Raw genomic sequence first — 27,274 nt, forward strand, 5'->3', positions numbered from 1 at the left:
GGAAGAGGGTGAAGTTTTGGGAGTGGAGGAAGAGGGAGGGGTTGTATGAGGTGTCAGTCTGCTGTGTTTGGGTGCAGGTGCATGGGCCGGATGCTGTTGTGAGGTGGATGGCTGTTGGGTGTGTGTGTGTGTGTGTGCGCGCTTGTGTACTTTGGGAGGAGGGGGGTCACAGACACAGTGGGAGAGGACACGGGAGACATGTGCATGGATGTGGGGGTGGTGACTGCCATTGAGGGGCGTGTAGTGATAGGTGTGATGGTGATGGAGGAAGTGAATGAGGATGTAGTGCATGCAGGTGTGAGTGGAGATGCTACTGTGAGGGTGGTGGACGAGGAGGAGAAGGGGGACACAGTGGAGGCAGTGGATGTTGGTGTGTCTGCATGTGGATGGTGCTTGTGTGAGTGCCTGTGAGATGAAGTGTGGTGCTTGTGTTTGCCTGAACCACTTCTGTGTGTTGATTTGGGTGATTGCTGGTCTGCAGGTGTGCTTGGGATAGCCTGGGGTTGAGAGGATTGGGACTGGGTAGAGGAAGTTGGATGGGGGAGGCTGGAGATGGGGTCAATGGCTGCCATCAGTGCGGAGGCCAGAGGCTGAAATGCTGTCTATTGGGCCGCCACACCAGAGTGAATGCCCTCCAGGTATGCATTTGTTTGTTGCAAATGCCCTGCTACACCCTGGATGGCATTCAGTATGGTTGACTGCCCAACAGAGAAGGATCTTAGGAGGTCAGTAGCCTCCTCACTGCTGGCAGCAGGGCTGACTGGGGCAGGGCCTGAGGTGCCTAGGGCGAAGGAGATGCCCACCCTCCTGGGTGAGCGGGCACGGGAAACACTCTGAGGGGCTGCTGGGAGGACGGTGCTGGTACGGGGGTGGCGGCTGTACCTGTTGTTGGGGTGGGCACAGAGGTGTCTGCTACTGCCAGGAAGCTTCCATCGGCGAAGTCGCCACTGTCGGTAGTGTCCCCTCCTGTCTCCGTCATGGTGCTCCCCTTGCCCTCCATCCCACTGGTGCCCTCCCCGTCTGTAGATTCGGCCTCCAGGCCCATGTGGGATGCAGCTCCCTCCGCCGCTGGTGCCTCTGCTCCTCCGCCAGATGATGCTAATGCACACAAGGACAGGGTGACAAAACCAAAACTGGGGGAGGGACAGAGGATACACTTGATCAGTGCCAGCAACACCACCACCGTTGGCATACACAACACACAGGGAACAGCCCTATGCACTAGGCCAGGCACTACCAGTTGCACTGCTAGTCACCAGCCCATGGGGTACAATGCCTAACACCATTAGCCGCACACCTGAAACCCACAGGACCCTGCCCAGTAGTAGATGCCCACTAACACTTAGGGTTGGAGTGCATCTGATCTTGCCCATCACTGAACATACCCTGCCATGTTCACTCTGGCCTAGGGGCACCCACAGCCCAAATCCCCCACCCAGGTAATACCTTAACACGCGCAAAGTCATGATTCAGAATCTGTACTCACCCCCTTGTGGCTGCTTTGATGCCTTCAAGTGCCCATCCAACTCCGGATAAGCCACCGCCAGCATGCGGAACATCAGGGGGGTCCGGGTACGAAGGGCACCCCTTCCTCGTTGAGAGGCCTGCCCCAGCTGGGCCTTCGCCGTCTTCCTTGCCCAGCGGCGCAGATCTTCCCACCGTTTGTGGCAGTGGGTGCTCAGCCAGGGTTTGCACTTCCTTGGCGATGGCACGCCAAATACTCTTTTTCTGATGGACGCTGACCTGCAGGAAAAATGCAGCAGAAAAGAGATTAGTCATACTCTCTGGACTGTCATACTCATGACCCACCATATCCCCCCCCCCCCATCCACTTACGCACATACATTGCCCACCATATATTCAGCATTCTGCCCAGGACCCTTCAGATACCCCCCCCCCCCCCCCCACACACACACACACACACACACACACACACACACACACACACACATGGGGCTTACACACACAGCAATCCCTACATTCATGGCCACGCATCATGCTCACAGTGTACTCACCTGTTTGTCTGGAGGACCATAGAGTAATGTGTACTGGGGTAGGACCCCATACACTAGTCTCTCCAACTCCTCAGAAGTGAAGGCAGGGGCCCTTTCCCCAGACACTCGAGCCATTGTCTCTTCCAGACACAGGTCACAGCAGCACTTGCAGAGTAGCTCCTCTCCTGTTGAAGGTCAGGTAGCAAGTGATTGCACTAATAGGTGAGCCCATCGTCCCCACCTAGTTGATGTAGGTATATGGCTGTGGGGTTGTCCCTAAAGGTGAGTGTGTGGCTAACCGGTATCCCTAGAATATTTGCAGGTGACTCTGGTTACCCCAACCTCTCATGGCTACTGACCCCAGTGAGGAATGCCAGGACAAGGGCAGAGGAATGTTACATTGAGGCACATGGGCGAACAAGGAGGATCATTGAGAGAACCTTTGGCCTCCTGAAGGCCAGATTCCGGTGTCTCCATCTGAGAGATGGATCCCGGTACTCCTCACCCAAGAAGGTGTGCCAGATCATCGTTGCATGTTGCACAACCTGGCCTTGAGATGCCAGGTGCCTTTTCTGCAGGATGATGATCCTGGGGATGGTCGTATGGCAGCGGTGGAGCCTGTGGACAGTGACGAAGAGGAGGCAGAGAAAGAAGATGTGGACATCAGAATTAAACTAATTCAACAGTACTTCCAGTGACGCACAGGTAAGACAGTGTAACTTCACCTTCCATTGCAGTTTAGTGTTTGACATTGAACAGGGCAGCCTGATTTCCCTATTTCTGTGGCCACTTACTGTACCCTTTGGCATCCCTATTTTCAGATCTGTGTGCCCCACACTGGCTCCTGGTGTGTTCACTGCAGCCCACTACATGTCATACCTATGTAAATAGTACAGTGCTATTCAAATGTAATGTTCACAGTTTGTGAAACTAATACATTTGTCAAAGAATTCAGACTCCATACTTGAATTTGTTCCAAGGGTGTTTATTTAGGTGCTAATAAGTGTAGGGGGTATTGCAATGGGCTGGGTTGCTGATGGAGGCAAGTCCAGGGTAGAGTTCAGTCTATTTGTATCACAGGTGCATTGTCGAAGGGGGCCTAGGAAGTGGAGCAATGGCAGTTCAAGGTGGACAGGGTGACCGAGTGGGACAGAAGGGTGACAATCAGGAGAGTCTTATTTCCTGGCAGGGGTCTTGGCAATGTTCTCTGGATTCTGCCTGGACCTCAGGGACTGTTTGCGGGGTGGTTCTCCTTCTGCAGGGGGTGGGGTGCTGGTGGCCTGTTGGTCCTATGGCGGGGCCTTCTGTCCACTACCGCCGGCGGAGGTGGAGGGCTGTTCTTCAGTGTGGCTAGTGTCCGGGGCCCGTTGGTGTGCAACTGCCTCCCTCATGCTGTTGGCCATGTCTACCAGCACCCCTGCAATGGTGACCAGGGTGGTGTAGATGTCCCTCAGTTCCTCCCTGATCCCCACGTACTGTCCCTACTGCAGCTTGGCCAGTATCTGGCCCATTGTAAGGAAATGCCTCCTTGGCATGGTTACCCCCTGACTTTTTGCCTTTGCTGATGCTAAGTTATGATTTGAAAGTGTGCTGGGACCTTGCTAACCAGGCCCCAGCACCAGTGTTCTTTCCCTAAACTGTACCTTTGTCTCCACAATTGGCACAACCCTGGCATTCAGGTAAGTCCCTTGTAACTGGTACCAAGGGCCCTGGTGCCAGGGAAGGTCTGTAAGGGCTGCAGCATGTCTTATGCCACCCTAGGGACCCCTCACTCAGCACATACACTGCTTACCAGCTTGTGTGTGCTGGTGGGGAGAAAATGACTAAGTCGACATGGCACTCCCCTCAGGGTGCCATGCCAACCTCACTTCCTGTGGCATAGATAAGTCACCTCTCTAGCAGGCCTTACAGTCCTAAGGCAGGGTGCACTATACCACAGGTGAGGGCATATGTGCATGAGCACTATGCCCCTACAGTGTCTAAGCAAAACCTTAAAAATTGTAAGTGCAGGGTAGCCATAAGAGTATATGGTCTGGGAGTCTGTCATACACGAACTCCACAGCACCATAATGGCTACAATGAAAACTGGGAAGTTTGGTATCAAACTTCTCAGCACAATAAATGCACACTGATGCCGGTGTGCACTTTATTGTAAAAATACACCCAGAGGGCATCTTAGAGATGCCCCCTGAAAACCTACCCAACTTCCAGTGTGGGCTGACTAGTTTTTGTCAGCCTGCCACACACCAGACATGTTGCTGGCCACATGGGGAGAGTGCCTTTGTCACTCTGTGGCCAGGAACAAAGCCTGTACTGGGTGGAGGTGCTTCTCACCTCCCCCTGCAGGAACTGTAACACTGGCGGTGAGCCTCAAAGGCTCACCCCCTTTGTTACAGCGCCCCAGGGCATCCCAGCTAGTGGAGATGCCCGCCCCTCCGGCCACTGCCCCCACTTTTGGCGGCAAGGCTGGAGGAGATGATGAGAAAAACAAGGAGTCGTCACCCACCAGTCAGGACAGCCCCTAAGGTGTCCTCAACTGAGGTGACTTAGTTTTAGAAATCCTCCATCTTGTAGAAGGTGGACTCCAACAATAGGATTAGGAATGTGCCTCCCTCCCCACAGGGAGGAGACACAAAGAGGGTGTAGCCACCCTCAGGGCCAGTAGCCATTGGCTACTACCCTCCCAGACCTAAACACACCCCTAAATTCAGTATTTAGGGGCACCCAGAACCAAAGAAGACAGATTCCTGCAACCTAAAGAAGAAAGACTGCTGACCTGAAGCCCTGCATGTTATGAAATTAGAGTGATATTGTTCGATATTTTTTTTAGTAATCACTTATGACAATTTTCTATGTCCACATTAAATCCTACATTTATGAACTATTCAATTACTTAACTATGATTCTCTTCTGCATTTTTTAAATGAATACTCATCACATTGATACCACCTTGATGGGATTGTTCTGCAATTTTTTAAATGAATACTCATCACATTGATACCACCTTGATGGGATTGTACACCATGTTTCTTTCACATACTCAATGAGCCATAACCATCTGAACATCACTCATAGAATAACATTACTATCTGTGTGCTCCATTCTTTCATTAATAGAACTGTTGATTTTTGCACTGTCAACTTTTAAAATAGCGTATTGCAATGTTTGTCAAAACTGTACATGCTATTATGATTATTCAAAGTTCCTAGCATACCTGAGTGAAATACCTTTCATTTGAAGTATTACTTGTAAATCTTGAACCTGTGGTTCTTAAAATAAACTAAGAAAATATATTTTTCTATATAAAAACCTATTGGCCTGGAATTGTCTTTGAGTGTGTGTTCCTCATTTATTGCCTGTGTGTGTACAACAAATGCTTAACACTACCCTCTGATAAGCCTACTGCTCGTCCACACTACCACAAAATAGAGCATTAAAATTATCTCTTTTTGCCACTATCTTACCTCTAAGGGGAACCCTTGGACTCTGTGCACACTATTTCTTACTTTGAAATAGTATGTACAAAGCCAACTTCCTACACCCATGGTCTCCTGGGAATGGTGCTATGCTGCCAGGATGTTGGTGACTGCCTCGTGGAGAGTCTGTTCCCTGGGCCCCTTTCCTCCCCATGTCGCACAGCAGTCCTCCAGCTTCCCTGTTGTCCTGTGCCTCTGTCCCCTGAACCGTGTGCCCACTGACTCCAGGTCCCTGATTGTACTGTGTTTGTGCGGTTGCCTGGGGTCCCTGTAGTGGTGACACACTGCTTATTGACGTGTCCTGGGGACAGTGTGAAGGGCCCACCGGGTGGGTGCTGTGGTGGTGTTAACTGAGGGGGGAGGCTCTGTGGTGGGTTGGGACTGTGGCTGGGTCACAGACTGTCCAGAGGTCCCGGATGGGCCAGGTTGGTCATCGTGATCCAGGCGTTTAAAGTTAGTGTCATCACTGTGGGCCTCTTTGGGGGAGGCTGGATGTGGTTGGCACCTCCTCATCGGTGATGTTGAGTGGAGGTCCTGTGGGGATGTAAATGCAGTGTTATTGTATCTACGTGTGCCATCTTGTGCATGGATATGTTTCCCTCTACTGTATGGTTGTTATTAGCAAGGCAGCTTTGGCTTGTGTGAGTTGTGCTTTGTTTGGCTAAGTGATTGTCACTAGTGTGCATGCTGTGGTGATGGGTGTCCGTGCAGGTCTGTGATGGGGGGTCCATGCATTGGTGTTGCATGCAGGGCTTGGTATTGGGATGGGTGGGTTGTGATGGTGGGGTATATGTGAAGTGGTGGGGTGATGGGGGTGAGTGTAGGGGTGGTTGTTTGTGATGGCATGCAGGTAGGGTGGGGGATAAAGGAGTAAAGAGTTGACTTACCGGAGTCCAGTCCTCCAGCTGCTCCTGCAAGGCCCTCAGGATGCATGATCGCCAAGACTTGATCCTCCCATGTTAGTTGTGGGGGAGGAGGTGGGGGTCCACCGCCGGTCCTCTGTCCTGCTACCTGGTGTCTTGCTACCATGGAACACACCTTCTCCCGTAGGTCGTTCCACCTCTTCCTGATGTCATCCCTCATTCTTGGGTGCTATCCCACAGTGTTGACTCTCCACCATAGCTCCATCTTCCTTGCAATAGATGTCTGCTGCACCTGTGATCTGAATAGCTGTGGCTCTACCCAGATTTCCTCCACCATGACCCTTAGCTCCTCCTCTGAGAACCTGGGGTGAGTGGTATGTGTGAGGGTGTGTGTTGTGACGTGCTTGGATGGTGTATGGGTGAAAGTGTTATGTGGCTCAGATTCAGTGGGTGCCCCTGGCTTCTCTCTCTCACTTGCCAAAATGTTTGGATTGTAAAGGGTTGTTGGTATTGTGGGTGGGTGTTTTATAGTGTTGTGTGGTGTGTGTGTATGTGTGTCAGGTGTGTGTAGTTTGAATTATCCAATGTGGTGTAGTTTTGTTTGTGTGCGTGTAATTTGAGTGTGGCGGTGTGTACAGCCAATGGTTTACCGCGGTTGAATGTCCGCCGCAATGATTCGTGGGTCATGATGCTGTGGGCGTATTTCTGTTGGCATAAAGGTGTGGGTTTTGCTACCGCCAGTTTATCACTGGCCTTTGGGTTGGCGGACTTGTTTGGGTGTCTGCATAGTGGCGGATTTTTGTGCGTGGAACATAAAACCCGTAGTGGTATACCGCCGCTGTCATGGTATCTTGGCGGCAGTCAGCATGGCGTTAAGCGGCACTTACCGCCAATGTTGTAATGAGGGCCTTTGTCTCTTACGTTTAGTGGAGGATGTATGCAGAAATGCAATATCTGCCTTTGCCTACTTGACTACTTTGCTAGGTTCATGGTGAGAGCAGGTTTATTGCCTTCCACACCATGGCAATTATCCCTTTTGCTGATAAAATCCCCAGTTCTTCAAATCCACTTTTGTGTCTAAATTTTTTTTTTACTCGTTTGTTTTTGCCTGAATTTGGGAACACACTTACCCCACATGGCTCCAGAGTTACTGTTAGGAAACCACCTGTTTCAGTGTCCTGCGGTGTTGCATGTCAAGCATTCCCCTACCACATGAATATAATCTGCAGTTGTGTAATGGCACTAAGGGCAGTCACCGTAGGTGGTGTTAAAATATCTTAATCAGGCCAGTGTGAGGTATATCTGGGGGAGGTATTTGAATCTCGATCACCTTGAACCTACTGTTTCTAGACAGTTTTGCCACATATGTATATGATAATGTCCAAGTTTTCATCTGCGGATTCATTTCCTAAAGTCAGTCCTCATTTGAATTTTATCTTTGATAGTGGTGTACTGGTGCTTTTATTAGGGGTCTGAATGAGATGTTTTTTCTGCTTCTGCCGTCTTCCCCTGTGGCTAGAAGTATGTGATGCAGTGTGTCATATTTGGTTCAGTATCCCCTACCTGTGCATCCATCTAATGGTCATTGTCATGGAGCCATATGCCAGGAATTGGCCTAGGGATACCATACTGTCTGACCAGTTTTTTTTAAATATGCTACTTTATGCTGTGAGGAAACATTTTTCCTTGCGTAAGTCTGTACTTCAACCTAAACTCCTTTTGAAGAAGGAAACTTTTTTTTATATTTTCTGTTGATATATGTATGTTGGGTCAGTTGTTGGTCTTTGCATAGAATTCATTCAGAAAATGTGTGGTTTTCAGTCCTCGCTTTACTGAAAACTTTGGCCACCCAAGCCTTGATTTCTGTGCTTGCACTAGAAAGACACAAGTTTGTTCCCCATGAGACTTCTACCTTCTAAAGTAGACTGGTTTAAACTTTTGTACAGTTCGTCACCTGGGCAGTAAAACTACTCCTAAAAGTAGAAATCTGATCGGAAGAAATCGCACTGTTGCAGGTTCGATGGCATCTGTTGCTGCAGATACACATGTGCACAGTCCGCCATCTGGTGTTGGGTCGGAGTGTTACAAGTTGTTTTTCTTCGAAGAAGTCTTTCGAGTCACGAGACCGAGGGACTCCTCCTCTTTGCTTCCATTGCGCATGGGCGTCGGCTCCATCTTAGATTGTTTTTTTTCCGCCCTCGGGTACGGACGTGTTCCTTTTCGCTCCGGGTTTTGGGACGGAAAGATAGTCAAAACTTCGAAAAACTACGTCGGTATTGTTTCGCTCGGGATCGGGATAGTTAGAATCGACACCGAATCGTGAAGAGCTCCGGTAGCCCTTCGGGGTAATTTCGATCCCCCGTCGGGGCCTGGTCGGCCCGACCGCGTGTAACATCGACACCGATGGAACGGACCCCGTTCCGATTCTGTCCTAAATGCCACAATAAATATCCATATACGGACCAACATTTGATCTGTAACTTGTGCCTGTCACCCGAGCACAAAGAAGAAACTTGTGAGGCCTGTCGTGCGTTCCGGTCCCGAAAAACGCTCCGTGACCGTCGAGCCAGAAGACTACAGATGGCGTCCACGCCGACAGAACACCGAGAGTTCGAGGAACAAGGAGAAGAGGAGGCAGCCTTCTCCATCCATGAATCGGACTCGGATGAATTCGACGTCGAGGAAACTGTGAGTAAGACGTCGAAAAGCACACAGCACAAGAAAACAGACAAGGCCCAGGGGACGTCACTGCCAACTGGCCATGGCTCAACCCATAAAGGTGACCGTCCATCGGCACCGAAAAAGGCCGAACTGGTGCCCAGATCGTCCGACTCGGGTCGAGACACAGGCACGCAACCTTCTCGGGACCGAGAAAGTGTTGCCGAAAAAGATCGACGCCGAGAAAGCGGAGCCGACGCTGCTCGACGCAGAGACAGCGGCACCGAGGATGATCGACGCCGAGAAGGCTCGACTCCGAAAAAGAAGAGATTCACCTCGGAGCCGAAAACAAAAAAAGACACAGTTTCGGTGCCAAAACAACCAGCAACCGAACCCACTACCGGCTCATATTCAGAGGAACAATCATTGTCCTCTCAAATGCGTAAACACAGGTTTGAAGAGGAGTTACAGACTACTGATGTAGACCATACACAAAAGAGGATCTTCATCCAGAGTGGAACAGGGAAGATTAGCACTCTCCCACCAATCAAGAGAAAAAGGAGACTAGAGTTCCAAACTGAACAACTGACACCACAAGCAAAGGTGGCAAAGAAAGCAACTCCGCCACCCTCTCCTCCACCTGTAACTCAGATATCACCGGCACAAACTCCGTCACATTCACCGGCTCACACCACCATGAGCCAAGATGACCAAGATGCTTGGGACCTATACGACGCCCCAGTGTCAGACAATAGCCCAGAGTCATACCCTACCAAGCCCTCACCACCCGAGGACAGCACAGCGTATGCGCAGGTGGTAGCTAGGGCAGCAGAATTCCACAATGTGTCGTTACACACAGAACCTGTTGAGGATGACTTCCTTTTTAACACCCTCTCCTCCACCCATAGCAACTACCAAAGCCTGCCTATGCTTCCAGGAATGCTAAGGCACGCGAAGCAAATCTTCAAAGACCCTGTCAAGAGTAGAGCGATCACTCCAAGGGTAGAGAAAAAATATAAAGCACCTCCCACAGACCCTGCTTATATCACCTCTCAACTGCCACCAGACTCAGTCGTGGTAGGAGCAACTCGCAAAAGAGCCAATTCACACACATCGGGCGATGCACCACCCCCGGATAAGGAAAGCCGAAAATTTGACGCAGCTGGGAAAAGTCGCTGTACAAGCTGCAAGCCAGTGGCGCATCGCAAACTCTCAGGCGCTCCTAGCGCGTTATGACAGAGCCCATTGGGACGAGATGCAGCATCTCATCGAGCATCTACCCAAAGAATTTCAAAAGTGGGAAACAAGTGGTTGAGGAGGGACAAAACATCTCCAATAACCAAATACGCTCCTCTATGGATGCAGCGGACACAGCTGCAAGAACAATAAACACTGCAGTAACCATCAGAAGGCACGCATGGTTACGCACATCTGGCTTTAAACCAGAAATACAGCAAGCAGTACTCAATATGCCGTTCAATGAACAACAATTGTTCGGACCAGAGGTTGACACGGCGATTGAAAAGCTGAAAAAGGACACTGACACAGCCAAGGCCATGGGCGCGCTCTACTTCCCGCAGAGCAGAGGCACTTTCGGCACCTTCCGTAAAACAACCTTCAGAGGGGGGTTTCGGGGTCAGGCCACACAAGCCAGCACCTCACAATCAACACCGTCTACCTACCAGGGACAGTACCAAAGGGGAGGTTTTCGGGGCCAGTACAGAGGGGGACAATTCCCGAGAAACCGGGGGAAATTTCAAAGCCCCAAAACCCCAACAACCAAACAGTGACTTACAAGTCACTCAGCCCCTCCACATAACACCAGTGGGGGGAAGACTAAGTCAGTTTTATCAATCGTGGGTGGATATAACAACAGACACTTGGGTCTTAGCAATTATCCAACATGGTTATTGCATAGAATTTCTACAGATCCCTCCAAATATCCCACCAAAAACACAAAAAATGTCAAAACAGCATTTAGACCTCCTAGAAATAGAAGTTCAAGCACTACTGCAAAAAGAAGCAATAGAACTGGTACCATGTACAGAAATAAACACAGGAGTCTATTCACTGTACTTTCTAATACCCAAAAAGGACAAAACACTGAGGCCAATCTTAGATCTCAGAATACTAAACACCTACATCAAATCAGACCACTTTCACATGGTCACGCTACAGGAGGTGTTACCACTGCTAAAGCAACAAGATTACATGACAACCTTAGATCTCAAAGACGCGTATTTCCACATACCGATACATCCTTCGCACAGGAAATACCTAAGGTTTGTATTCAAGGGAATACACTATCAATTCAAAGTCTTACCGTTCGGTATAACAACCGCACCAAGAGTATTTACCAAATGCCTAGCAGCAGTAGCCGCACACATCAGAAGGCAGCAAATACACGTATTCCCGTATCTAGACGATTGGCTAATCAAGACCAACTCGCTAACAAAGTGTTCACAACACACAGAGTATGTCATACAAACCCTCTACAAACTCGGGTTCTCCCTCAACTACACAAAATCACACATTGTGCAGTGCAAAATACAGCACTACTTAGGAGCGGTAATCAACACAACAAAAGGATTAGCCACTCCGAGTCCACAAAGGGTTAAAAATTTTCACAAGGTCATACAGGCCATGTATCCAACACTAAAAATACAGGCAAAAGTGGTTTTAAAACTCCTAGGCATGATGTCCTCATGCATAGCCATTGTCCCAAACGCAAGACTGCACATGAGGCCCTTACAACAGTGCCTAGCATCACAATGGTCACATGCACAGGGTCACCTTCTAGATCTGGTGTTGATAGACCGCCAAACATACATCTCGCTTCTATGGTGGAACAGTACAAATTTAAACAAAGGGCAGCCGTTCCAAGACCCAGTGCCACAATACGTAATAGCAACAGATGCTTCCATGACCGGGTGGGGAGCACACCTCGGTCACCATAGCATCCAAGGACAATGGGACGTACATCAAACAAAACTGCATATAAATCACCTCGAATTACTAGCAGTATTCCTGGCACTAAAAGCATTTCAACCCATCATCACCCACAAATACGTTCTTGTCAAAACAGACAACATGACGACAATGTATTACCTAAACAAGCAAGGGGGAACACACTCGACACAGCTATGTCTCCTAGCACAAAAGATATGGCAATGGGCAATTCACAACCACATTCGCCTAATAGCACAGTTTATTCCAGACATCCAAAATCAACTAGCAGACAATCTCTCTCGAGATCACCAACAGGTCCACGAATGGGAGATTCACCCCCAAATCCTAAACACTTACTTCAAAATTTGGGGTACACCGCAAATAGACCTATTTGCAACAAAAGAGAACGCAAAATGCCAAAACTTCGCATCCAGGTACCCACACAGACAGTCTCAAGGCAATGCCCTATGGATGAACTGGTCAGGGAAATTTGCATACGCTTTTCCCCTCTCCCTCTCCTTCCATATCTAGTAAACAAATTGAGTCAAAACAAACTCAAACTCATATTAATAGCACCAACATGGGCAAGACAACCTTGGTACACAACACTACTAGACCTGTCAGTAGTACCACACGTCAAGTTACCCAACAGGCCAGATCTGTTAACACAACACAAACAGCAGATCAGGCATCCAAACCCAGCATCGCTCAATCTAGCAATCTGGCTCCTGAAATCCTAGAATTCGGACATTTAAACCTCACTCAAGAATGTATGGAAGTCATAAAACAAGCTAGAAGACCATCCACTAGACACTGCTATGCAAGCAAATGGAAAAGGTTTGTTTGCTACTGCCATAATAATCAAGTTCATCCATTACACGCATCCCCAAAAGATGTAGTGGGATACTTACTACACTTACAAAAGTCAAATCTAGCCTTCTCTTCCATTAAAATACACCTTGCGGCAATATCTGCATACCTGCAGATTACCCATTCAACTTCACTGTTTAGGATACCCGTCATTAAAGCATTTATGGAAGGCCTAAGAAGAATAATACCACCAAGAACACCACCTGTTCCTTCATGGAACCTTAACATCGTCTTGACAAGACTCATGGGACCACCTTTTGAACCCATGCATTCTTGCGAAATACAATTCTTAACCTGGAAAGTTGCATTTCTCATTGCCATCACATCTCTAAGAAGAGTAAGTGAAATTCAGGCATTTACAATACAAGAACCTTTTATCCAAATACACAAAAATAAGGTTGTACTAAGAACCAATCCTAAATTCCTACCAAAGGTTATTTCACCGTTCCACTTAAATCAAACGGTAGAGTTACCAGTGTTCTTCCCACAGCCAGACTCAGTAGCTGAAAGGGCACTACATACATTAGATGTCAAAAGAGCACTAATGTACTACATCGACAGAACAAAGGAGGTTAGGAAAACAAAACAACTGTTTATTGCATTTCAAAAACCTCATACAGGAAACCCAATATCAAAACAAGGTATAGCCAGATGGATAGTTAAATGCATCCAAACCTGCTATCTTAAAGCAAAGAGACAACTGCCCATTACACCAAGGGCACACTCAACCAGAAAAAAAGGCGCTACCATGGCATTCCTAGGAAACATTCCAATGCACGAAATATGTAAGGCAGCCACATGGTCCACGCCTCACACATTTACTAAACACTACTGTGTAGACGTGCTATCCGCACAACAGGCCACAGTAGGTCAAGCCGTACTGAGAACTTTGTTTCAGACAACTTCCACTCCTACAGGCTGAGCCACCGCTTTTGGGGAGATAACTGCTTACTAGTCTATGCACAACATGTGTATCTGCAGCAACAGATGCCATCGAACTGAAAATGTCACTTACCCAGTGTACATCTGTTCGTGGCATTGGTCGCTGCAGATTCACATGTGCCCACCCGCCTCCCCGGGAGCCTGTAGCCGTTGGAAGTTATCTTCAACATTTGTACATTTGTATATATATATATTACTTAACCTTAATTTGTACATACTTATTCATTCCATTGCATGGGCACTATTACTAACACACACAACTCCTACCTCACCCTCTGCGGGGAAAACAATCTAAGATGGAGCCGACGCCCATGCGCAATGGAAGCAAAGAGGAGGAGTCCCTCGGTCTCGTGACTCGAAAGACTTCTTCGAAGAAAAACAACTTGTAACACTCCGACCCAACACCAGATGGCCGACTGTGCACAACATGTGAATCTGCAGCGACCAATGCCACGAACAGATGTACACTGGGTAAGTGACATTTTCATTTTCTAGGAACTCTTGTATCTGATGCATATTTTTTGCTGCAGATGACTCTTTATTCTGAGTAGCCCAGGCGCCAAGCCTGAAGCCAGAAACTCTTGAATAGCTCTCCAATGGTGGCTGGGATTGCTGGTTCCACTTAAGTCCGTATGCAGCATCACTGTGATGTCACTGGAGCCATAAAGAGCCCTTGTCAAAATGCGGATGTCAGTTCCTTGTTCTCTGCACCATTGACGAGATCTGGATCTCTGTCTCCTCTGGAGTTGTCAACATAGTCTACTATTTGAACTATATTTTCTCTTCAAGTGCAGTTTCTTCCTGAAAATACGTTTGCCTAGCCGTCTGGTGTCAAACCCTGTAGAGACTGTGAAGGCCAAAAGTCTATCACATTTCTGCCACTGATGCTTGGGATGAAATCACAACATAAAGGCATATGAGTTGTATCTGAGAACACATCCCAAGGTAATCAAAGAAAGGTAGGCCAAGAGGTTTATGACCAGAGCAGGGGACAAATGCTTAGGTTTGTGAAAGTCCAGGTCGAGGTCACGGGATTTGACTTCCAAGCAAAGAAGCACAAGATGGAGAGGAGGCATGAATCTGGACGTCACTGTTTGTTAAAAGGTAAGTTGCCAAGACCCCCTGCTTCACCCAAGCCATCGTCTGGCCAGGAACCGACAGTGCACCGTGGAGGATTTTGTGCCTGCAGCTCTAGCTGACCTGGCACTGATCTGGAAATAGTATAAAAAATAAAAAAATATGCTGCTGCCTGTGGCGCCGACTCCAAGGCACGTGACCAGTCGGCTGTACCTGAAGTTTCCCTCTCCTGCAGTGCGTTCATTGATGTTCCTAAAGGTGATCAACATCTGCAGGGGATCAGTGGTTCCCTTTGGAGCACAGACTGACTCTGGTATTTTGAATGTTAACAGATTCTGGACTAAATTACAACTTGGAGTGCTTCTCCTTAGTGTGCGTTTATGATTATGGATTATTGAAGAGGTTATTTGACAGTTGAACTTCGAGGTTTGAGCCACCATTTATAAATTGTATCCTGCTGTTGAACCAGCTCCAACAGCATAGGAAATTGAATGCAAAAAATAGTATTCTTTTTTATCAGACTCAGATTTTTCAGCATACCCTTGAGTTGATGATGGTGACCACCAATCTACACAGGGCTAAGGCTTTGCAGGCCTCCAGTGCCAGTGGGTTTGATACCTCCCCAGAGTGGAAGCTTTTATCCCGACTGGGTTTCCTCCATTGATCATTTTATCATGAGAGCAATGGAGATTTGGACCACTAGCTGCCATCTACTGTGGAAAATATCAACATCCTCACTGAGTCCCTACATAAAATAACCCACACCCTGGAACCCTTGCTGCCATTCAGTGGTGGCCATGGGGGGGGGGGGGGGGGGGGAGGGGGGGGGGGCATAATAGAGCCTAAACTTGGCAGTCTGGGTAAACCCGAAAACTTCCACTGCAGTCTACAGATTCATAGCAAGGTGCTACAAACCAAGACCAAGAGGTCCGGTTTCCGTCTCCTCCTGTCACCTAAAAGGTTGGTAGTACAAGCCTCTTGTTCCTGGAAACTGGTGTATTTCCCACAACGCCAATAGAGAGGCAATCAAAAAAGATGGAGCAATTCATGAAGAAAGTGTTTATGTTGGGAGCATGGCTTTCAAATCTCTGAACGCCACCTGTCTCCTCGGCTGATACGTGCAAGCACTCTTTGACACAGCACAAGTAGTAATTCCCAGTCTACTGGATGATCTCTAGGGGCATTTTACAGAACTAGTGAGATATGGTCAAGCTACGGTGAAGCAGATTATACAGCCTGGCCTGAACACATCAGACGCTGTTGCTGGGGACATTGGAACATCTATCTCCCTGCTTTAACATGCATGGCTTTGTGGTTCTGGGTTTTCCCAGGATGTTCAAACCATATTGATGGACCCCCCCTTTTGAAGAGACTGCCCTCTTCAGAGCAGAAGGTGACACATTACTGAAGAGTTTTAAAGACGGCTAAGCCACTGTACGATCACTTGGCCCTCAGACCGAAACAATGGATTAGTGCAGATTAGGAAGTTTTCAAGGATCCTAAAGAGACTTCAGGGTCATCAAACAGTACACCCATCAATAGCAAAGCACAAGCAATGATATTGAGGTCTGGAAAAAGGAAAAACACATGCTCTCCCTCCTCACGTCCTCTTCCTTCTCCTCATCCTCCTCTTCCCAGCAGCACAGAGAAGCAGCATTAGTTCCACCTTGTCTGAAGACATGTAACCCACAGGAAAATGGATGTCCTGCTTTCCCCAAGTCTGGGGGGCTATCACTTCAAACCTTTGTGTCTTGCAGATTGTGGAAAGATGGTATAATCTACCCTTTCATCAGAACTCCTCTCCCACCCATTCCTCCACAGTCGCATCCACTTCCCCCAGTCTACCTACATGTCCTACCTCAGGAAGTGCAGACCTTACTCCAAAAGGGTGCAGTGAAGTTTGTTTCAGAGCAGGCACAGGGCCTAGGATGCTACTCGCAGTACTTCCTAGTCCCCAAAAAAGACAGCAGTGCCCGTTTGATCCTAGAACTCTGGATTCTGAACTGGTTCCTTAAAAAGGAAAATTTCAAAATGCAGTCTGTAGCTCTAGCGCTGCTAGGTTCTGCTAGTGCTGAAAGTGGAAAACTGGATCGTGACTGTCAACCTCCACAATGCCTACTTCCACACCTCTGGTAATGCTATTTCTGGTAGATGCTCTTTCTCAACCACAGAGCCTCCACCCTGTTGCATGGCTATTAATCTCATATGTCCTTTTAATGTGGTCCCATCATATTACAAAACACTGTACCTTTCTTCCAGATGTTAATCATCTGTATGCCAAAAATGGATGGAAACTGCACGCCTGCATGAGCGCTTTGTTTCCAGTGACGACATATTAACTTTGGGTACAGAGCCAAAGTGGAGTCAGGGCCCCCCATAGGGTTTCTGCATCCAGACTGGCACCTAGGATATTCAGAAGGTGAGGAATCTGTATGTTAGAGAGTCCGCTAGAAAGAGCGTGCTGAGGGCAAGTAATTTTTCCTCAGTCTAGTTCTTTTCTGACTCTCTTCCTCCCATATTCTTCCGACTTGTCAGATCTTCTACATAATCTGTTTTAGTTTCTGTGAAAAAAAATAAATAAATGGAAAACTATTTTATTTAGCCAGCCGTTGAAAGTGCAGGTTAATTTTATAGTGCACTGGTTCTTAACCTTTTAACTCTTGGGGACCCCCACTTAATCATTACTGGAATCCGAAGATCCCGACTAAATTTTAATTGGGTTTCTGGGGACCCCCTATTGAGTCATTACTAGAAGCTGGGAAAACAAGTCTAAGCATTTTCAGCCACAAAACAATACACAAAGGTTACAGACACAAGCATTGATCAAACAATGAAATATTTTATTTAATTCAGAAACAAATCCAAAAAACGTTTAATTTAAATGGAAAAGATGGTGCTATTCTAAATTCAATAAAGCCCACTTACCACCCATGCTGTTTTTTCTTTGATGCATTTTCACTTCCCCTACAAATCAATCTGAGGGTATTAATTTAATTCTTGGCCTCCATTGTCCAATCCCTTCACATTTTTTTTTTACAATTTTGAATTTTACGTTTAGCTTCTTTATTTATGTTCAATGAATGTGTTATAATTTGATTTTCTAAACAGTTGTGAACCCCCTGAGAATGCTTCACTGCGGACACCCTGGGGTCCCTGGTCCACAGGTTAAGGAATGCTGTCATAGTGCTTACTCTTTTTAGAAGTGTACTTTCTGTATTTGATGTACTTTTTCTTGAGGTATTTGTTGCTGTATGGTACTAGACTATACATGCAATTCTTAATTGCACAGCGTTTACCCTCATAAAACGAAAAACCCTTCCTTTGTTTTTGCAGAGATGAGTTGATTGGTGAATGTAATTTGACACAAGACCATTCCCTTGGCTGCCTACGAAGTACATTAGAAGAGGAAGAGTACCTCAGCCCATTGACTGTAAGGAACGATACAGATTATCGTCGGAGGCATGCTTCTCACCCGCTTAATCCATTAAGTCTTCGCAACAATAGACGTAGTCTGGATAATTACCACACTCGCTATCCAGAAGACCTTGAAGTCATGCCTATAAAGTCCATTTTGAAGAATCAAAATGAACAAGAGCCTTGCCTTCCTTTTCAGGTCTGAACAATTTTATTTCTATACTTGACTACTTTCTTAATTGTTGCTCACTGAATTGAGCGGTCTGTGTGCATCATTATTAGAATACTACGATGGAAACTGTTCTAGTTCTCTAGTTATTTGCGTAGGGTATAATACAGCAGCTGTCTAATGACAGAATGGTTATCCATTCGATGCCAGGAACACCTTTAACCCAGTTGTAATTTCTAAGAATGTAACTTGTGCTTAGGGTCCTGATGCTTCATTGCACTATTAGGTAGGAGTGATCTTGCCCAAGAAGTATGTATACCATTGGTAGGCTCTCAAGTATTGCTTGTGAATTACCCCAACCCGTTCCGACGTCCACCAGTCAACAACCCCTCTGTAACTATACTACCACTCACACTGGTGCTACTGTTTAGTTATTCCCCCCCCACTCATCATTTTCTTCTTTTGGAGGTACACATACTTCAAAGCCTGGTGATTGAATCTCATGCCCCTCAAGCCGTAGACTTCATTCAGTCGATTGGCTCAGGCCATTCCAGGCCCCTACAAGGGTCCACTACAATATTAACATCACCTAGATCAGACACGTACTACAGCATGGAACAGAACTTTAGATCCACTACAATATATACCTATTGTGTAGCAGTTGTATTACTTGTGACAGTTTAACCATGACCAGTTGTGATAACCTTAATAAAAGGAAGTTTCCCAAAAATAAATATAGAGCTTGTGAGTTTCCATGTCTGTCTTGGTTACCAGACTGTAGCGTTTTGCAATTGCAGCAGTAGCCAAGGAAGTCTGGGGAAAAAAAAAGCTCAGCAGATCCTATTGGAAGGGCAGAGGTTTAAAGGATTTCATGGAAAAACAATTTCGGGGAATACCAACAATACCTATATTGAGAAACCATTTAATCTAATCTGTCTAATGGGAATATGCAGGATGAATGGAATTTACTATTTAATTGAAACCAATTCATAGAATGTCTTTTTATGTTTTTTTAATTGACTTTTGAATCCATATTTTAAAGGTGTAAACGCAGTGGTTACAGATCATACTTTTAGATTTTTTTTGGTCAAATTTATTTATTTAATTGCTTTATTTCAAGGAATATTTCTTTGTATTTATATCTTTTATGTTGTCTGACAGTTACTTCAGATGCCTTTAATTTGTGGATCCCTCACCCCCTCTAAACACCATCCCTATCCCCCTCGCAACCCCAAAAGACCATCCATCCCTTTCCACTTAAAAAGCTCTCACCATGCTTATATTTTCTGTCTCTGACCTCCAAACCCCACCCATTCCTGAACCCCTTAAAACTTAAAACCACTCCACCACGCCTAAACTATACCCACTCGCTGACCACAAAACTCCACCCATCTCTGATCTCTAAAAACCCTTTCTGTCCGTAAAGGCCACCCAACCCCTAACCATATAAACCACTCAATCAAAGTATTCCTGAAACCTAAAAACCCTTTTCTTTACCTAAACCCCTCTCATCCATGAACCCTTCACACCTCTTACACCTCTAATCGCCACCAATTTCTGAACCCTAAGAAAGGCCTCACCAGCCCTAAACATCACCCATCGCTGAGGCACTAAACTCCCCTTACCATCCAAAACTCCATCCATTAATGCACCCTAAAACCCATTGTGCCAATAAATCCCACCCATCCCTGAACCCTTGAAACCCTTTCCATACCATAGCCTCTATTCATTCCTAAACCCTGAAAACCTCTCAGCCCTGAACTCTGCCCATCTGTGGACCCAAAAGATCCCTCAACACTCCTAAAGTCAACCCATCGCTGAACCATAGAAATTCCTCACCACCCCTAAAGTCCACTCACCTATGAACCCAAAAAAACTCCATCACCCCTAAACTCCACCCTTTCCTTATACTAAAACAAAATCTTTACCCCTAAAAGCCACCTAATGTACCCTAAAAAAACACTTTCTAAGCCTGAATTCCACCCATTCTTGGCCATTAAAACTCCTCATCACCCATAAACATCAACCATACCTTAACCCCAATACGCCTTACTACTCCTAAGGTCCACTCAATTTTAATTACATTTTGAATTTTTCCTTAGTTATCTTTCTTTTAAAATTGTTCCTTTAATTTTCATTTTTTTACATTTCCTTAAATTGGTTTTCCATGATTTGGTTTTTCAACATGGCTTCTCAAGTTTTATTTTTTTTGCATTAATTCACATACATCACATTTTTGGTGCAAATGGTGGTAAATATATTGTTATAAAGTTTCTCTTTGAAAGTTTGAGATGATCATAAGTTGTCTCCACATTTTAGACAAGCGATGGCCAGCCCACATGTCTTTCATTGTGCTCCTTATCTGTTGTATTGTATTTAAGAGGAATTTAGGGAGGATTTTAATTAGGATGTGTGGTTAGGCTGTCCCAGTGGGATTGTGAAGGGTGAAACATTCCATTTCCTTTTACTTTTAAAAAAGGTTTGTGAATGATTTTCTATGATCACTTTTTCAACCAGTGACTAAATGAAATTCACTTTTTTTTTTTTTTTTTTACTACAATTAACAAACTTGGGCAATCCTAGCCTTTTTGTATGCTACGAACAAGTGGTGTATTATTGTACATGGTTAGCTATACATACATATGTGTTTTTAAAAGTGCTCTGGGATCCCCACCGCATGTTGGTGTGACTGTTTAGTGCTTATGGCTATGATGAGGATTCCCCTGGAAGAGAACTAGGATTACAGGTGAGTAACTTTTCCATTTTTATGGTCTAGACAATCAAGAATTCTACGTTTAAAAAAAAAAAAAAAAAAAATTTTTAAAAAAAGAAAATCATGATCTCCTCCATATCTAAGTTGAAAAAGCTCCCTGATGCAAACTTATCTTCATTATTTGACAAACTCACCGCACAGGGTCATGCAGTCTCAAAACTATATAAAAACTGACACTGAAAATGTCTAAAATGAAGCCCAAAAATTAATTTAAAATGGATTTATAAAGTGTTAAGTCTTTTCCAGTTCTTCCAGGCCGGAGGGGAGAGTAATAGACTGAGCACCAGAATTATGATGCCTTTAATAGTTTGTGTTTCAATACAAGTGGGTGCAGGTCAGGTGTTCCCTATAATCATTTCCCATTTAAAACTAAAATGATGTGCTTAAGTTCAAGCACAAAAATGTTCTGGCTTTGTCTGGGGGGGGGGGGGGATGGTCTGAACATAGGAGAATGTAATTTTGTGAAAAATGCTGAGCATTGTGCATTTCTTTTTCGGCATGTGGAAAAAATTGACAAACTTAAATATTTTACTATAAATATATATCAACACAAACATCTTTTATGGAAGTAAATATTTAAATAAAACCATTTGATGAACGTAAGCATTTTTAATAAAGTTTGCCCTTAACTTACCAAAGCATCTTTCATATTTTTTTTTATTGCAGCATGAAGGCTTCATGAGCAGCTCTGGATTTGGTAGGGAGAGATCTCCATTGACTAATCCTAATGTTCTTCAACACCGCGTCAGACCATTTTCATCTCTTAAAGAGAATGTTACAGAACGGATGTACAAAACACTTGAACAGTGTACACAGAGTTCAATTCCTATGCGGACGGAGGAATGTTTTCCCAATGCTGGAGAGCGTTGTAATATCTTGGGTAAAAGGGTGGATTCAGACTCTTTTTCAGGGATTCTGCCTCCCAGTAGGACAGCTGTTCGTGATGACTGTAGAGTGTCAAATAATTTAAACATTACAGTAAATGACCCAAGCATGCAACAGAAAATGTTCTTGACTAATGAAGAGGAGGAAGCATTTCTTTATGGTAACCCACACAATTCTGAGGATGAACTACAGCATTCTACCAAAATCCTAGGCACCTCTGTAAGAGAGCGAGTACCTGCTGTCATGGAAGATAAGCTTACAGTCCCAAATCTCACTTCATCACAGGAGGCCACCATTGCACATGAGAAGCATCCAGAACTTCAGAAGATCCAAGACCTATTAAAAAACATTGGGGTTGAAATTGGAGATATAGATATTGGCAAACTGTCTGTTCGCACCCGAGAGAGGCTTTACGGAAAGAATTTGCCTTCTAATTCTAGAGAGCGTCGTCCCTCTGAAACACAATTGCAAGAACCATACCAAATAAGTAACAGGAGTGAAACTCGTTCTCCAGAATCCAATCACAAACATTCTCTTTCTCCAACTTGGTCTATGCAGTCTTCTAAAGATAGATTATCTTATACCAAATCTGAAGTTTCAGGGAAAGGTGAAGATAGATGGCAACAACTGCCCATTCCCACGCTGGGGCAGCAGCAGGCCATTCCCACGCTGGGGCAGCAGCAGGCCATTCCCACGCTGGGGCAGCAGCAGGCCATTCCCACGCTGGGGCAGCAGCAGGCCATCTCCTCGCTGGGGCAGCAGCAGGCCATCTCCTCGCTGGGGCAGCAGCAGGCCATCTCCTCGCTGGGGCAGCAGCAGGCCATCTCCTCGCTGGGGCAGCAGCAGGCCATCTCCTCGCTGGGGCAGCAGCAGGCCATCTCCTCGCTGGGGCAGCAGCAGGCCATCTCCTCGCTGGGGCAGCAGCAGGCCATCTCCTCGCTGGGTCATCCACTTAACATACCTCCTCATCAGAGTCCAATGATGGTACCTGCCTCACATTTCTATCAAGTGTTAACTTTTGCTCAGCACACCACAGCACACATGCTACCAACACTTATGAATGCTGCCCCTCCAAGTTCTCCTTTCCTTACTCCTACCTATGTTCCAAACACAAGTATACCTCCTCCTGTGTTTTTCCCACCACCCCCAATTCCAAACTACATGGAAAGGCCTAATACTCAGATCCCACCTCCTTCTATACAAGCCCCTTTTGCTAGCGGTGGCTATGGGCATGGTATGCCTCCCACAGGACCAATCCCCTCAGGCCCACCTGATCCATTTTTGCGGACTGTATCAAAGCACAGAAATTTGAAGGTGATTCAGACAACTACTGAAAGAAAAAAAATTGTGGTAAAACCTGCAGAGACACAGAAGCAAGATTCTTGTCACTTAGTCTACATTGAAACTGAAAACACTTCGTCCAAAAGTACCCCTCCATTGGATGATAAGAACCGTGTGGCTCAGAAAGTTAAGGTAAGTGGCACTTTTTGGCTGGCAATATATTTATAGGTCTTACAAGTCTAGACTAGACCTGAAAAAATGTCTGTGTTTTATTATTAAATATAAAAGCACTGTCCCAAAGCCACAATATTTTCCCAATAGTAAGAATGTCCAATAACACTAGTAATAGCATTCGAGTCAGACAGAAAGTGCATACTTCGAGGCTTTCCATTTTCATTAGACTAGGAAAAAACTGAAAATTGTATAGTTTTAAATTAGTTATCTTAATTATTTTGCCTTTATAAACTCCTATCTCCATGCATTGCACTGGAAAAGATCTCTCATTGAAAACACACATAATGATAGTATGTTTTCCATTTGTTGTGTTAAAACCTCCATGGATTGCCACCAGCCGTGTTTTGTATTAGTCAATCGTATGCCAGCTTAACATTTTGAAATATTTGAGTTCTTGAAAGCAATTGATCCTGCATGCTGCCAGGCAGAAGAGGAGACTGAGCCCGAGCAGCATAGCACTGACATCCGTACCTTTTTTTTTAATTTTTTTTTATTTTTAGGTTTCGCCTGCACAGCGCTTCTGCTCTGCTTGCGAAATCTCTTCTATGAAAAAAAAATAATAATCTTAAAGGGGGCCTAGAACCCGCCTAATAGTTACTTTTCTCTTCCAGGGGATCCTCATCAATAGTCATAAACATTGAATACATTGAATATTCCCGCCCTTGTGCGGGGACCCCGAGCATATATATATAAAATACATACATATTATCATGTGTAAAACAGCAATGCAGGCTATAATCATAAATAGGCTAAAATGCTTTATTTCTATGCAAGTTTTTTTATTTTTATATTATAAAATCACAATAGATCATAAATATCTACCTAAGCCCCAAAAACTGGACTTAGGGAAGTAAACAGCAGTAAATAGCAGAGAAAAATAGAAAAAACCACATTGAAAAACAATGAAGCATTCTTAGCCAATAGGCTGCATGCAGGTTAACACAGGAGAACCATAAAAACTTTGGCACCGTGCCTTTAAGACCCTGAGCACCTCCAGTATCCCACCATGCCTCAGGGGTGAAGGGAAGGTGACAGTTGGTTCACAGTTAGGTCAGTTCTTTTTTCCGGCTTCTTCTGAGAGGATCCTGGAGCATTGAGCTCTCAGTTTTTCTGAGTTTTTCTTCAGAAAAATCCCTAAAAATAGTGTTTTTCCTGTTTACTCGACAGATAACATCTTTTGTCTGAGTTTGGCAGTCTTTTCTGACAGAAAATGCCATCTCTTTTTGTAAAATGTCCTTCTTGTGGGAAGAAGAAAGCCCAGTCAGACCCACACTCTCTGTGTATTGTCTGCCTGCCATAGAGTCACTGTCCTGACACCTGCAAGTATTGTAAGAAGATGTCAAGGAGGACTCTCAAAGACAGAGAGAAAATCAGGCTACATGGGCTTCAGGAGAGGAAAGTCAACATCCTCTTCACTTCCCAGGCCTACAACAGAAGGAATGGCCAGATCGACGTCGACAGGTAGGATTGTGCCTGTTTGTTCTCCATCGACGTCATCGGCGCCACCGTCTCACCGGCATAGATCGCCGTCGACGGTGACCAGATCGACGTCGAGGGACAAAGCGTCGAAGCATGGACAGCACAGGGGTACATCTCCGTCGACGGCAGACCGCCGTTCGGCGTCGAGCCATCTCCGGCGCTCCCGTTCGCCGTCGAGAACATCTCGCCCCTTGGCGTCGAAGGACACGACGCCAAAAACACCACGACGGCATGAACATCTGCCGTCGACCACTCGCCACTCAACGTCGAGACACACGACGGCGAGTAGGTCCAGGTCCCGCGATCGGCGTCAAGACATTCAACGTCAAGGCCTTCGACGTCAAGACCTTCGACGTCGAGAACAGACCAGCCATCGCAACTTTCGACGTCGAGGATGCAATCGACGTCGACACAACCTTCAGCTGTGTCACAGGCAGTAGAGCCAGCGGATAAAGCTCCCTCACCGGTGGTCTCTATACGGAGTGCATCATCCCATTCCAGAGCGGGCTCATCGGGGCATGTTTCTCCCATCACTCTATCACCTAGATGGTTAGAGAGCCTGAATAGACCGGCAGCATCCCCGGATTCCCAATACTCTAGGATGTATTCTCCTACTGCCTCATTACCTAGAACGCCATCGCCTACAGCTAGAGCAGGACGGGCTCGTTCTGCTTCTCGTCAGCCGACCACAAGACCTGCACACTCTGCTACAGCTTCTCGTAGCAGGTCTCGTTCCCGAAGGAGAACCAGGTCGCGAACACCACACAGAAGATCACCTTCTTGGTCTTCTTCAGGATCGTCTGTTGGGCGCTACTCCCCCACACTGACAGATTCTCCACCTGCTAGGATCTCACCGGTGGATGATATCACCACTTTTAATGAGGTTCTTTTAAGGGGAGCGCAGAAACTAAATATTGAGGTACCGGAGCCGGCCACCTCATCCTCAGTTATCTTTGAGACCCTACAACACAGATCAGTCTCGAGAAAACTGCTGCCACTAGTACCGGGTTTGCTGCAACCGACTATGGACACCTTTCTGACTCCAGCCACTCAAGTCTGCCCCGGCTAGGATTCAAAAGAAGTACAAAGCTCCGGAGCAAGATCCTTTATTCCTGCGGAAGGATCCGCCACCGGACTCTGTTATCTTAGCCGCAGCCAGAAAAACACACTCTGTGGCATCATCTTCCACAGTCCCCCCGGATAAGGAGAGCAGACACCTAGACTCCCTGGGGAGAAAGATGTGCGGTACGGCGGCATCTGCTATGAAGGTCTCCAGCGCCTCAGCACTTCTGGGCAGATATGACCGCTCTCTGTGGGACTCACTCCACAGATTTACAGAAAAGTTGCCCAGGGAAGATAGACAGGACTTCCAGGAAATCTTGCAGGAAGGGGGCCTAGTATCTAACCAGGTCATCAGCGCGGCGGCGGACGGGGCGGATTTGGCTGCGCATGGGTATGCACACGGAATCTGCGCTAGGAGGTCTTCCTGGCTACGGCTCACGGGTCTGAAACAGGAAGCACAGCAACGCATTTTAAACCTCCCATTCAGCGGGAATTCGTTGTTCGGTACCCACGCGGATGAAGAGATGGCCCGAATGAAAACGGAGGTGGACACTGAGGGCAGTGGGCCTGGAACGTAAGAAAGACTTCAGGCGGAGGTACAGGCCGTACGACAGACGACCATTCCAGCAGAGGGTTCAAACCCCTCACTGGTCTCAGAGGCCACAACAACGACAGGGACGTCCCCTGTTTCAGGCACGTAGACCCACAAGAGACCGAGGGGCAAGTAGACCTCAACAGTCTACAGCAAAGACACCAACAAAGCAATGAAGCATTGCTTCCCTCAGCACTGTGCACCACTCCGGTGGGGGGGAAGTATTACGCATCATCTTCACGAGTGGCACTCCATCACAAGAGACAAATGGGTGCTCAATATTGTCGAACATGGCTATTCTCTCCTTTTCAAAAAACCTCCGCCACACTTGCCGCCAGCAAGATGTTTTCCTTCTCATCTCAGCCTGCTACGCAAGGAAGTTCTTGCACTCCTACAAAAGAAAGCTGTAGAAAAGGTTCCTCCGGTACAAAAAGGAAAAGGGGTGTACTCCCGTTACTTTCTGGTGGCGAAAAAAGGTCAACAGGGCATCTTCAGGCCAATTCTGGACTTACGGCTCCTGAACAAGTACATAAGAAAACAGAAGTTCAGGATGCTA

General features: G+C 46.3%; 1 protein-coding gene across 2 annotated transcripts in view; it reads left to right on the forward strand.

Moving 5' to 3' along the window:
* Window positions 1-27,274, forward strand: part of LOC138296819 (zinc finger protein 318-like) — a 326,727-nt gene that overhangs the window by 93,594 nt on the left and 205,859 nt on the right. For both annotated transcript variants that reach the window (XM_069236273.1, XM_069236274.1), the window contains exons 3-4: window positions 18,163-18,442; window positions 21,852-23,543. In XM_069236273.1, the coding sequence (XP_069092374.1) occupies window positions 18,163-18,442; window positions 21,852-23,543 (1,972 nt within the window). The remainder of the gene's footprint in view (window positions 1-18,162; window positions 18,443-21,851; window positions 23,544-27,274) is intronic.

Source organism: Pleurodeles waltl, chromosome 5 (assembly GCF_031143425.1).
Source record: "Pleurodeles waltl isolate 20211129_DDA chromosome 5, aPleWal1.hap1.20221129, whole genome shotgun sequence".
Taxonomy (NCBI): Eukaryota; Metazoa; Chordata; class Amphibia; order Caudata; family Salamandridae; genus Pleurodeles; species Pleurodeles waltl.